Source organism: Carassius gibelio, chromosome A16 (genome assembly GCF_023724105.1).
Source record: "Carassius gibelio isolate Cgi1373 ecotype wild population from Czech Republic chromosome A16, carGib1.2-hapl.c, whole genome shotgun sequence".
Taxonomy (NCBI): domain Eukaryota; kingdom Metazoa; phylum Chordata; class Actinopteri; order Cypriniformes; family Cyprinidae; genus Carassius; species Carassius gibelio.
This window is the reverse complement of record NC_068386.1, coordinates 11,360,081-11,372,245: the sequence shown is the minus strand read 5'-3', so window position 1 is coordinate 11,372,245 and position 12,165 is coordinate 11,360,081. Positions and strand designations below refer to the sequence as shown.

The 12,165-nt window shown below is 38.2% G+C and overlaps 1 protein-coding gene across 2 annotated transcripts; it reads right to left on the bottom strand.

Annotated features, from left to right (window-relative positions):
• Nucleotides 1–1,507: 1,507 nt before the first annotated feature.
• On the bottom strand, nucleotides 1,508–12,165 carry LOC128030108 (leucine-rich repeat and immunoglobulin-like domain-containing nogo receptor-interacting protein 1). 2 transcript variants are annotated; one of them, XM_052617602.1, is made up of 3 exons: nucleotides 11,607–12,165; nucleotides 5,146–5,253; nucleotides 1,508–4,509 (listed from the first exon to the last, which is right to left on the bottom strand). In XM_052617602.1, exon 3 carries the CDS (start codon nucleotides 4,495–4,497, stop codon nucleotides 2,683–2,685), a length of 1,815 nt encoding a protein of 604 aa, XP_052473562.1. In that variant the 5' UTR covers nucleotides 4,498–4,509; nucleotides 5,146–5,253; nucleotides 11,607–12,165; the 3' UTR covers nucleotides 1,508–2,682. The 2 variants fall into 2 exon arrangements, with proteins under 2 accessions (XP_052473562.1, XP_052473563.1); XM_052617603.1 differs by lacking the exon at nucleotides 11,607–12,165 and adding an exon at nucleotides 6,797–7,049.

Genomic DNA, 12,165 nt, shown 5'->3' with positions numbered 1-12,165 from the left:
GGCTGAAAAGATACTTACCTTTGCCTTTTCCCCATTCATTGTAAATTATTTGACAAATCTCCAACATTTATCATAAGTAGTTTCAAATAATGTCTGGGTAAACTGATATATTTAAGTTCCAAAGCTTTTAAATTGTGCAAATTTGCAAACGTGCAGGCCGTTGTCTCATAAATGTGTCTCTCTGTGGCTCCACCTAGCGGCCAAAAGGCTTGATTGACATAAACTTTGGTCAAAGCGGTGGTTGCACAATTAGTTCCTCACTTTTGTGAGTCTATAACAGTGAGATCTAAGCATACTGTAATCACACTTTGTTTGACCATGAGATGATGTTGACTAAATAAATACATTAGTTGAAAAGTAATAAACATGGTGGAAAAAGAATTTTCACGCAGAAATTGCTAATAGATTCCACATATAGTTAAATGGCAAGTAACACATTAAATTAAACATGATAGTTTGAAGTAGAAATATTTTTTTTTCTGTAAAATGTACTACAATAATTTTTGTTTTATTTACAACATTAATAAATATTTACAGTGTGTATACACAGTATATAGTTTTCAAGATATGTGATAAATCTTAATAACATTATTAGTTTAACTGTTGGTTTGATTGTATTTCTATTATTACACATTTTTTGGAGAACAAGAAGCATTTTTATTTGATTTTGTACAAGATTCTGTCTGTGGGCTGGGGACAGCTGTAGCCAGACAGACCTATATAACAGATTGAGACATCTAGAGGTAATCCAAAAGGGTTTAAACCACTGGTCATACACGTGATTATTATCTCTTTTTTCTGGGTTATTCTGGGCAGCAGCAGAAATGATTTGCTCTGAGTTACTCTCTCTGTCTCTCTCTCTCTCTCTCTCTCTCTCTTGCCCTGCAGAATCCAGTTAAAGCCTGAGAACTGTCTGTCCAAAAAAACAACAGCCTGCGTAAAACGTCACTGCGAGTCCCCTGTCCCTTCTTGTACTCTCAGACAATAATCTGTCATCAGCGTAATAAACATACCCCTCACAGATCAATTTTCACTTTGTTATTACACTGAAAAATGGCCTAAACATGGTTATATCAACCTCATCTCATTGGTAATCAGATGAGAGGCAGCAGGGGGGAATTATTTCTCTGTTTAACAAACAAGACAGTGACTGTTGCGGATAATTATGCAGATTCTTCTCTCCTGACACCGTCTTTACATCTCATGTCATCTATCCTCCCCGATCAGATGAGCTAAAGAAAAACTGCAGGCACTCAAGGTTACAGGTGCTGCATTGATGAAACAGATGGAGCTTACATCTGGACTATTATATACTGCATACACCAGAGTAACAAAGAGGTATGATCATAATGTCATTTAAAATTACAGCTGTCAACTGTATTAATGAACCCTGCAAACTGTTCAGACTTTCAGGACTCAAATTAACTTTACCTAGAAATGGATTTGAATTTTTAATGAGGAGGTTTAAAATGGAACACTATGGAGTAAAGATAGCAAGACAAGATGGTTTTCTGAACAAGCAGACTTGCATGGTCTTTAATTATCCAAAGCAAAATATGATAACTTACAAACGCATTAGCAAAAACATCCAAATTTGGAAATATATCTTATATACATTACATAAATTGCAAAGCATCTTAGGTAAATAACCATGTGTCGTCATGACATTTGTGCCTAGCCACGTCACTTGATGTTGTTAAAAAACTAAAGACAAAAAGAGTCACAAAAGACATTTCTGAATGACCCTGCAGAATGTTTGTAATCTTACTGCAACCTATAAGAATAGCAGCTGTAATGTACAATATGACACGCTTTATGTTAATACAGTAATGCATTCAATCAATTAACTTTTCCATTTAAAATCCTTCACTTTTAAAAAAGTATTAGTTTACTAATTTTGTGTTGTAATGCTACAAACTACAATAGGCGTTGATGGGCGGTTAAGACTTCTACAGCAACACACATAATTCTGTGGGTTATACATATGTGCAACAAAAAGTTACAAAATCTAAAACTGCATCATAGGTGTTGTCAAATGCATCATCGCACGGCCGGCTCTGGTTTAATTTGGCAGTGAAATGAATATCTCTAAAGGCTATCTGTACCAGAGCCCTCACAAAGGAAGAGATTTTATTCATTATACTAAAAGCCATGAGCCTTAAAAAAATCAAGCAGTAACACACCAAATCAAGGGCACACCACAAAAATATCCAACAGTTATTTCATTATTTAATTGTGGACTATTATTCAAATAATTTCTTTACACACTATATTCATGCATTGCATTTTAAAACTATTTTAAATAGAGTTTACTATTAATACTAGTTCATATTAAATACAAATTATTTATTTTCTTTGTAAATTTATTTGTTATACATTTTTTAAAATGAATTATTACTATCAGACTATAAGCGTATTTGTTGGTTGTTTGTCTTCAGATTGTGGCATTGCTCAGCAATCTTACAGACTTTATTAACGATTATAGTGGCTACCTTACTTCTCCACTAAAATGTTATTATTATAAAGAGTTAAGTTACCTACTTACACTGATGTCAATCAGACTCGTTATGTTATCATAAGGCTTTAACTGCATTATGTATGAGCAGTTGATCCACTTTGAGATTTACTACAGTTTTAAAGGCTCCACTAATTTGACCATGACCATGAATTCTCTATTCCAGCTCAAATAAGCTTCATTGTGAATCTCCCAGTGTCCCCACCATCTCCACCTCCACCCATCGATGATCGTGGCACAAAGTCTATATTGGCAGTGTGTTTTATCTGACCTTTGCTCTGACTCCAAAAGAACATAAACACAAAACAGATCGCCACAGAGCTGAGGAAAGAAAGAAAGCCCATGGTGGTAGCAATGATGAGTGTTTTAGCATCAAAAGGGTAAGGACTCGACACCCGTGCGGAGGAGTTGGTAGAAGGAGGTAATGAAGTTTCCATCCATCCCTTGTCTGAGAAATACGATGCTGTGCGGTTTTGTGGAAGCCCCTCCACTTGCAGACTCACGGAGATGCTGTCGTTACCTGCTGCATTAGATGCAGTACATAGATACGTTCCACTGTCCTGTACTTGGGTGTAACGCACCTCCAAGCTCCCGTTTGCAAGCACTCGTACTCTCCCGACAGAGCTCAGTGCAGTCTGCTGGGCTGACAGCCAAGTAATAGAAGGCGATGGATAGCCGTCTGCTCTGCAGTCAAACCGTACACTCATGCCCTCCACCACACTCGCATCCTGCTGCTGGCGGCTCAGAATCTGCGCTTGCCTGCAAGTAAATACAACCGTGAGATCAGCCTCTGAAAAATCACGAAATGATTTCTTGTGCCGATTTGGAGGTGAACAGGTGGGTTGGCGACCATCGAAATCCAGCCGTCGCCGACGTCGCATGACCCAAAGTAGCCTGCAGTCACAAGCCAGTGGGTTTCGGTCCAGCCTCAGTGTCTGCAAGTTCCCTACGGAGTGGAAGACGCTTTCTTCCAATGTGGACAGACGATTCGAGGACACATTGAGCAGACGAAAGTGGACCAGACCCCTGAAGGCACCTGGCTCAATACGTAGCAGGTTCCCACCTACCAAGTGCAACTCTTGGAGCCGCAGAAGCTCCACAAGAAGGTTGGCCTGTATGGAGGTGATGGGGTTGTAGGACAAGTCAAGGTAATGCAGGTAGGTGAGAGGACGCAGCGCAGCATAAGGTATGGCGCTAAGGTTGCAGTTGCTTAAAATTAAGGTGGTGAGGTTCAGACCAACCAAGCTGTTGCTATTTAACGTGTCGAGAGAAGGCCAGTGGAGGATCTGCAAAGTGCGCAGCTGGTGCAGTCGGCGAAAAGCGTTGTTGGGCAGCACGCTTATGGAGAGCTTGCGCAGGCGCAGCTTTGTCAAGTTCTGAAGTTGCGACAGAGCCTCGGTGGGGATTGAGGTCAAATTGCTGCGGTCCACGTTCAGCTCCTTCAATGCCTGAAGCCCAACAAACGCCCGTTGCGAGATAAACACCAGGTCGTTTTCTCCTGCATCAAGCTGCTGTAAATTAATCATGTCCCGGAATGTGTAATCCAGAAAAACCAGGATCTCATTCTCGCTGATATCTAGACGTAGAAGGTTGGAGAGGCCGGAGAAGACCCCAACCGGGAGGATCTTGAGACGGTTGTTCTTAATCCTCAAGTATCGCAGGTTCTTTAGCCCCTGAAATGTCTCCACCTCAATCATAGAGATTGTGTTCTCACTCAGGTCCAGGTCCTCTAGCTTTGACAGGCTGGAGAACTGGTGCCTGGCCAGTGTTTTCAGCAGGTTTCTTGAAAGATCTAAGCGTTTGGCATTGCTTGGTAACCCCTCAGGCACAACCGTCAGGTGTCTTGAGGAGCAGTTTACCTCCAAAGTGTCATGATAACAAGTGCATTTCTGAGGGCAGGTGAGGTCAGCAGCCGATTGGTTTATGCACCACAACAGCAGGACTGTCCATGCACCCCACTGGCCACACAGATCCATGAACATCTTACCTCCTTCCTGCAAAAAAAAAAAAAAGAGAGAAAAAGGGTCAATGACGTGTCAGATATGAGGAAGAAGTTCATATAAATGTAATCTTTGTATTCTTATTGGTTTCATATGGTTTTGAAAAACTCTTATTTTCAAGTTTCGGTTTACAACCTACATGTGAGTGTATTTTTTTAGTTTTTAAATAAATTTCACAAAGTTAAAACGTATCTTTTTAAATAATTATATAGGTATTTTTTTTTTTTATAAACATAAAAAAAGATTACGCCAAAGTACTAAAAGTTTTCTCTTCATTCTTTTTATTAGTTATGAAACAACAGTTTGACATTCCTGACTTTATTACCTATTCGCTCCAAAATGAAATTCATTGTAACTGTATGTAACATTGTATGTATGTGATTCATTAGCAATTATGTATTTTTGAATACATTAATAGACATGGACAAATTATTGCTTTGTGATTGACCCAAATGCATCTTAAATCATCATAGTGGAACAGTTCTAAGTCGTACTAAGCAATAATCAACACATACAAGAAGCATTTTCAAAAGCTATAGATGTTAAATAATTGAATCAGAAGACAAACGTAGTTGCTTTCCCCTATTTCCCTAACTATTTTTAAGTCTAGTTTACCAAGGGACTGCTTACCAAGGGACTTTTATAGTGCCAGTTCTCATAACCAATGTTTTCAGGTCGGTCTCTATGTTGGGCTCTGTGTTTGTTGAAGATACATTTAGACGTCACACTTCCAAAAGCCTAAAACCAGAGAGAAGAGAAGAAACAGAAAAATGATTCAGACTGTGCTATGATGATTTGTGCTAACAATGACCTTAATCCTCTTGATTTTAGACAGACCGACTGATCCAGGCACAGCTGAAGTTGTAAAACAGCTTTTCATCCATTTCTGATGATGGACAACAGCCGAATGTCTGCAGATTGTATGCGCAGTCATTAGGTAAATAAAAATGATGAGACATGTGAAAGCTACATAGCAACACGCTTATTTCCCTCCAGCTCTCTGATGAGAGACGACAGGTGTGCAGGGCACTTTCACTACAGTCCAGCTTAACCTCATGTCACAGGATGCAGGTGCACAGGTGTAGAAACAAATTAGGAATTACAACCCCAGCATGGACAGACGTTCAGTTTAATGGACGAAGCTGAGCCAAAAGACATCAGACAATCAACAAGAACAGAACAATGGACTGCTCAATTACGTGGGAGAAATAAAAACAGAAAAGCAAGATATAACTCAGAATTCTAACTAATGTAAACCATAAGTATACACAAGTCAGAATTTGTGAGATAAAAACTTGCAATTAACATTTATGTATTTATTTAGGCAGAAACAAGCTTTGATATAAATAAATTCAGCATACACACTGAACCAAGAGTAAGATCTGAACATTCATGCACTGAATTAAACGAAAAATTGCTCCTTTCTGATACTCCTGATTCTGATTCAGAAAATTAAACTGTAAAAAATTAACTTACAGCAACATAACCTTACTAACTAAGATATTTAGCTTTGGTTGCACTGCACTGAAATAGTTCAAATCAAGGCAATGTGATGGATTGAGATGTCTGAGACTGAGATTTGTTCTTTCAACAAGTACTCAGTAATTTAGTCTGTTTGGATTTGTCTGTTCAATGAAGGTAATGTAAATGTATCTTGCATCTGCTAAAGACAATTAATAGCACAGGAATCCTTCATTTATCATTATAACACACAGTTTTTATTTATTGCTAACCTGTAAAGCAAAAAATAGCATGTCAGTTTGCTTTTAAGTCAGAAAAAATAGGATCATAAAGATGATTCGCTTCTTTTTATTATTATAGGTAAACAACCCTAACACTTCACATATAAACCCCAGGAATGGTGAACAGATCAATAAAGAGAGAGAGAGAGAGAGAGAGAGAAAACTGAGCTTTAAACACCACTTTGGAAAGTAGTAGTGAATACAAAAACAACAGCAGGATCAAATTATAACACTTTTCTTAGTTTTAAATTAAATTTATGTAGTAGTCAACATTTGAAGTGGATCAAAAAAGTTAATCAAAATTGTCCTAAGAGACTAGAACGCATTTTGGTTTTAGGTTTTAGGACAACTTAGGATCCACTTCAAATACTGACTACTGTAAATGATCACATAAGCAGACCTGTTTTTAAATGCATAAAAAATTAACTAAATTGAAGTTAAATTGCTTAATAAATCATAGTTTTTGTATTGAATTTGTAAACATTTCCAGCAGTCCCTTGCATACTAATGAATGAAACAAAATGGGTATAAACTCCTACCTTGTCGTGACAAATGATCTCAATTAATCCAGTCTTGCATTCCACCTCTCCCACTGCCTGCTTGCTTATTATAGCCTATTCACATGGGTCTGCATTTCTCACATCTCCTGTTTACGCACAACGCTTTTATTTTTTACTTGTCCCTGCTGAAACCACATAAAATGAGGTTGACTTGTTTCCCTGAGTCTAGAGTCGTCCCCTGTCTCTACACAAAGGCCTTATATTGGCCAAATAAGCTGACTCATAATGCTGTATCTAGCGAAAGGAGGGAGAGAGAGTCAATCCTGGCTTGGCTGTTTTGACACCATATTGGTTTTCCACACCACAGTGAGCCTGGCTTACACAAATTAAAGCTGTGAATCCCTCTCTGTCGACTTGTGAAAGACATAGTGCAGCAGGTGTACGTGATCTGGACATGGAGGTGACAAAACTCATGCTCTGTGTCCTGCTGCTTGCCTATAACATTTCACACTGTCTGACAACTAAGCTGTTCTTTAATTAAAGAAAAAAAATATATATATATATATTGATGCTATGATTTTAATGTTGAAACATCTCAACAGCTTACTTTGAGGTTGCAGTTAACTGAACATGTTATTTTCTTGTTCTGTTCAAATTTGTTTCTAAATGTTTCATTTTCTTTCTCTTTTCTCTCTATACTGTATTTGTATATATTTTATATATTACTATAAAAATATAAGGTCTATTTATGTTCTTGGTATATAGTTTTTTTTGTTCAATTTCTGTCAAATGTACAATTTGTGGCCTAAACTCAAGAAGAAGCCTCTCAGTAAAACTTTTGCATAATCAGCTACCACCACTGTTTATACCAGCTTTGGCAATGCTCTTATCTAACAAACAACACTCCGCCAAAGAGTGCACCCTTGTTGATCTGATACAATGTCATCACAGTTAGCCGGCCTTCACTAAGCTGAACGCACACACATAATGCGCTGTTTTCTCATATTGGGCCTGACTTTCATACTTTCACTTCAACAATCAAAACTCATTAGAGTCAGACAGGCTTCATTAGGTTACAGTAAATGACATGGACCTTTGCCAGGTTAGAATAACAGGGGAGCAAAACCTTTTCTCTGCTGCTGTATCTGTTCCCCTGACTCCATTAGAAAACCACAACACTTAAAGCCTTTGCAGACTGACTCCAATTTGCACTTCAGTGACTCCAGGTGTGCAAATGTGCTTATAAGAAGTACTACTGAGAATTAACTGTTTATTTTTGTGCAAAAATTGTCATGGTAGGGATGTGCCGAGCAAACAGATGAGGGGACCCAGACTGTTTGAAATTAATATTTAACATTACATGATATTCACAAAATGGCAGCCAAACCCAAAAGAGATTATATATTTATCCTTATTTTGGCTTGTCTTACACTAACGGTGTTTAAAAATGCAGGAACTCTTCAGTGACAACATCAGAGGTCTCTGACCTGCATATTAAGGGTGATCTCTAACCTCTAAGTGTATCCAGGGAATGTACTTCACCTGTCCCTTGGAGCCCGTGCTATTCTTGTCCCAGCCGGGTGAAAAATACCCAGAGCCACTCTCCAATCTCCAATTAGAATTCCTCCCATCAATTCTTCACAGCAACAATTGCAACTGAGTGAGAAAGAGGCTGTTTATGGCTCTTGGCCCTCCACCATGCCACAGAATGCAGCCATGTGAATGGACACACGTATTAAAGGCTTTCTGAAACAGGTGTTGTTTAGCAATGGGATATGATGACAGATCTTCTGGACATGAACTATTTGTTCCCTTTGAGCTTGCCCGGGGAACAGAAAAATACATGCAACAGAGAAGGTGAGGTTCACACTTGGATGCCCAAACCACAGATGCTTCCTCAAAAGCGCTTGTATTTCAAGCCCACAGTGAATTTACAAGACGCTTCTGCTCATCCTTCTGTAATCCAACTTTGCTTAAAGCGATAAGGATAAGGAGTTTAAAAACAACTCTGTTGTGTGACTGCATTTGTAGCATTATAATACATGCATTTATAATCTAAGCTTTCTTTTGGAGTGTGACTGATTTTGCTGCTTTACTCTAAATAAGAGTGAGAGTAAGATGTGGAAGACAAAGGTGTGAATACTTTATATTTAAATGTGCATTTGTTTTTACATTTAGATTATACTTCCCGTTATCTAACATTATTAGTCATTTTATAAAATGTTTAAATGAAAGCTTTAGCATATCAGAAAATGGTATCTTTTTTCCATGATATACATTATACATTTGTGATGCCTAAATACATTTGTAACATTGATTTCAGTCTTTATTTATTTGGACAAAACAGTATTTGATTCTGTTACCAACCATAACATCTTAATTATCTTAATGACATAGTTCACCCAAAAATGAAAATTTGCATTTTTGTTTGAACTCCCAATCTGACGGCACCCATTCACTGCAGCTGAATCCATTGGTTAGCAAGTGATGTAATGCTAAATCTGTTCTGATGATGAAACAAACTCAAACTTACTACTGTTGTATGAACATTATTCTGTTTTATGACAGAAAGCTGAAATAAAATGTAGTAAATTATAGACAAGTAATGGCTGTAAGTATTAGAAAAGAGTATCTAATATTTTGTACATGTTGTTTATATTTTACTTGAACAAATTAATATGAATATTGATGCTTCTCTGTTTTTCATGATTATGAGGAGCAGCTAAGAGAGGTCACGCTTGGTTAAGATCACAACAGTCTGAAGGACAGATTATGATAATTCAGCTTTGTGCTGGTCACAAGTCAGTGCATGTATATTGTGTACCCCAAAGAGATTCTAATGTAATGCAAAAGAAAAACATGTTTGGAAAGATGATATCATCTCACATGTTCCTACTTCCTGCCAGAAGGCAGCACACGTACGTGTATCAGTGGTTTAAACTGACTTTAACAGAACTTTTCAATGACACACAAGTAAGGTCACCTCAGGCTAAACTGAATGCATTAATGTAACTGGGTCATTGCACATGTGCTCAAGTTCATTGTTAATTTTAGGCATTTTTATGGACAATGGGTGACAAACATTTGCACATATGCTGTATAATATAAACTTTGAAGAAACATGCAGAATCAAAAGCATCTGCAATTCAGTAAATATGCTGGTGGGACGGAGACAATTTGTTTGTGAAGGCTCGGATTCAGATTTCATTCAAGTCATACACTTGTCTTGAAGAACAGAGTATAAATCAAGTCTGAGTCCATTGATTTTTAGTGTGATTGTTTAAAGGTCAAACATATGGAAGTGGTTTAGGCTCATATGTCATCTGTGAAAACCACAGAATCTGTTTCATTTATGTATGTATTAGATGACCATAGATAAGAGAACTGTTTAGTTAAAAGATAGGTCTGGTCGATTGGGAAATTTCCCCAGTGAGACCTCTGCATCTTGCTGCGTGTTGTAATACAGGACACCCATTAGCAGGGTCATATGGTGCCCTGGATAGTTTAGTGTTTAAGCAGTCCTAAATAGATCCGTTTTAGGGCAGCAGGATTACACGAAGAACCAGGATGATGCTCACAATGTGAGGCAGACTTATCGAGCCCCCAAATTTAGTCCATAGGTAACTGCTCTGCTTTATTACACAGACAAAACCGGTCAAAACAGGGCATCTGCACCTGTTCAGTGATATTAAACCCTGCTCTAAACTGATCTCATTGTGGCAGACCTCATAAATCACATGCCGGGCGTGATGAGAATGTCGAGTGACCAAGCAAAACAAACCAGTGATCAAGTAAGTGCTTTTACCACTCCGCCCTATCAACTGGTGATAAATCAGGTCCTGCTGTGCATTACAACTCTTCTGATTAAAGTGCTCACCTGGACCGGCCCCAAACCTTGCGCTCCTTTAGCTCTGGCTCATGCAGGATGCTGTTTGAAATCTCATTAGCGAGAACTTGCACAGATTGATTAGTGCTAACTAAGACATCTATGACTTCCAGGCGCCTCCAAACGCCTCAGTGAGCGTGCGACCTGAGACAGAAAGCTGAACACATCTGAGCTGACCATTGACATCCTGAATACTATATTTAGTTGTATATTTGACTTCCGAAACGAAGGCATTCAAAGTCATGTGCCTCATGGCCCTGTCAAGTGGGCTTCAACGAACAAAGAAACGTATCTATCTATCTGTCTGTCTATCTATCTATCTATCTATCTATAGATTAGTCAATGACTCTAATTGATGCTTATCAATTAGTTTGTCAAACAATCAATGAAAATGCATTAATCAGTCAACACATCGGTCTATCCATCCATCTATCTGTCTGTCTATCTGTCAGTCTATCTATCTATCTATCTATCTATCTAGTATTGATAAGTCTAACTGATGCTCTATCAATTGCTCTGTCTACTAATCAATCAATCAATCAGTCTGTTTTTCTTTCTATCTGTCTATGAGTCAATGAGTATGATCCACCCTCTATCAATTAGTCTGTCAATCAATGAAAAACAATGAATGAATTAACAAATCCATCCATTCATCCATCTATCTAGTCAAATCAATGCTTTCCTATTCCAGTTTTACCGAATAGTTGATATTTTGGGCAAATTATTTTAATAATATATTTTTCTTCATTGTCTGTTGTTTACTTTAAAATAAAATGTCATATATTTACATTTAATATACAACATATGTTTTGACATCTATGTAATAGCCTGAGTCAAACGAGTTTCAAAATGAGTTTCTTCCAAATTACTCGTAACTCTGAAGAACTCCAAACAACATCGTTTTGAATATATAAGTAGGAAATAGCCTACGTATATCTGAACAAAAACCAAAGCGGAACTCACCCGCAGTCGCTTCCCTCACGATAAATTCATGGCAGCGATGTCATAGCTCTCCAATCTCGATTCGCAGTTCCTCACTTCTGCACAACATCGTGCTCAGAAAGACGACGAGCATGTCTTGAGACAAGACCCGAATGTTTTTAATCGCTTTGCTCCTTCATTAATTCCTTCTGTAGCGACACATCCCTCTTGGGTCTAGTAGGATAATTGTAAGCTTAATTTAGGTTGGCTGTTCTCCGCTCTGACGCTGCTCTGCACTCGATCCTCTAACTTCCAACTCGCCACCTGCCCGTTTCAATAGGATACTGAACATCCAAACCCCAGCGGTTTACTGTTTACTGGTCTGTTCAGCAGAGCCAAGTGAAGGATAAGACCTCGTGAGAGCACTCTGGGAGAGTGACAGATATTTGCGCGGCTTGGCCAAATCTCTGGATTTAGGTAAAACAGCAGATGGTTGCTGGAGTGAAACGCGTGGCTTGCAGATGGAAGAAAACATCTCAAAGGACATGTTTGTTTCAGTCGATTTATACGATACAAAGACTGTTAAAATAAAAGTGCCTTT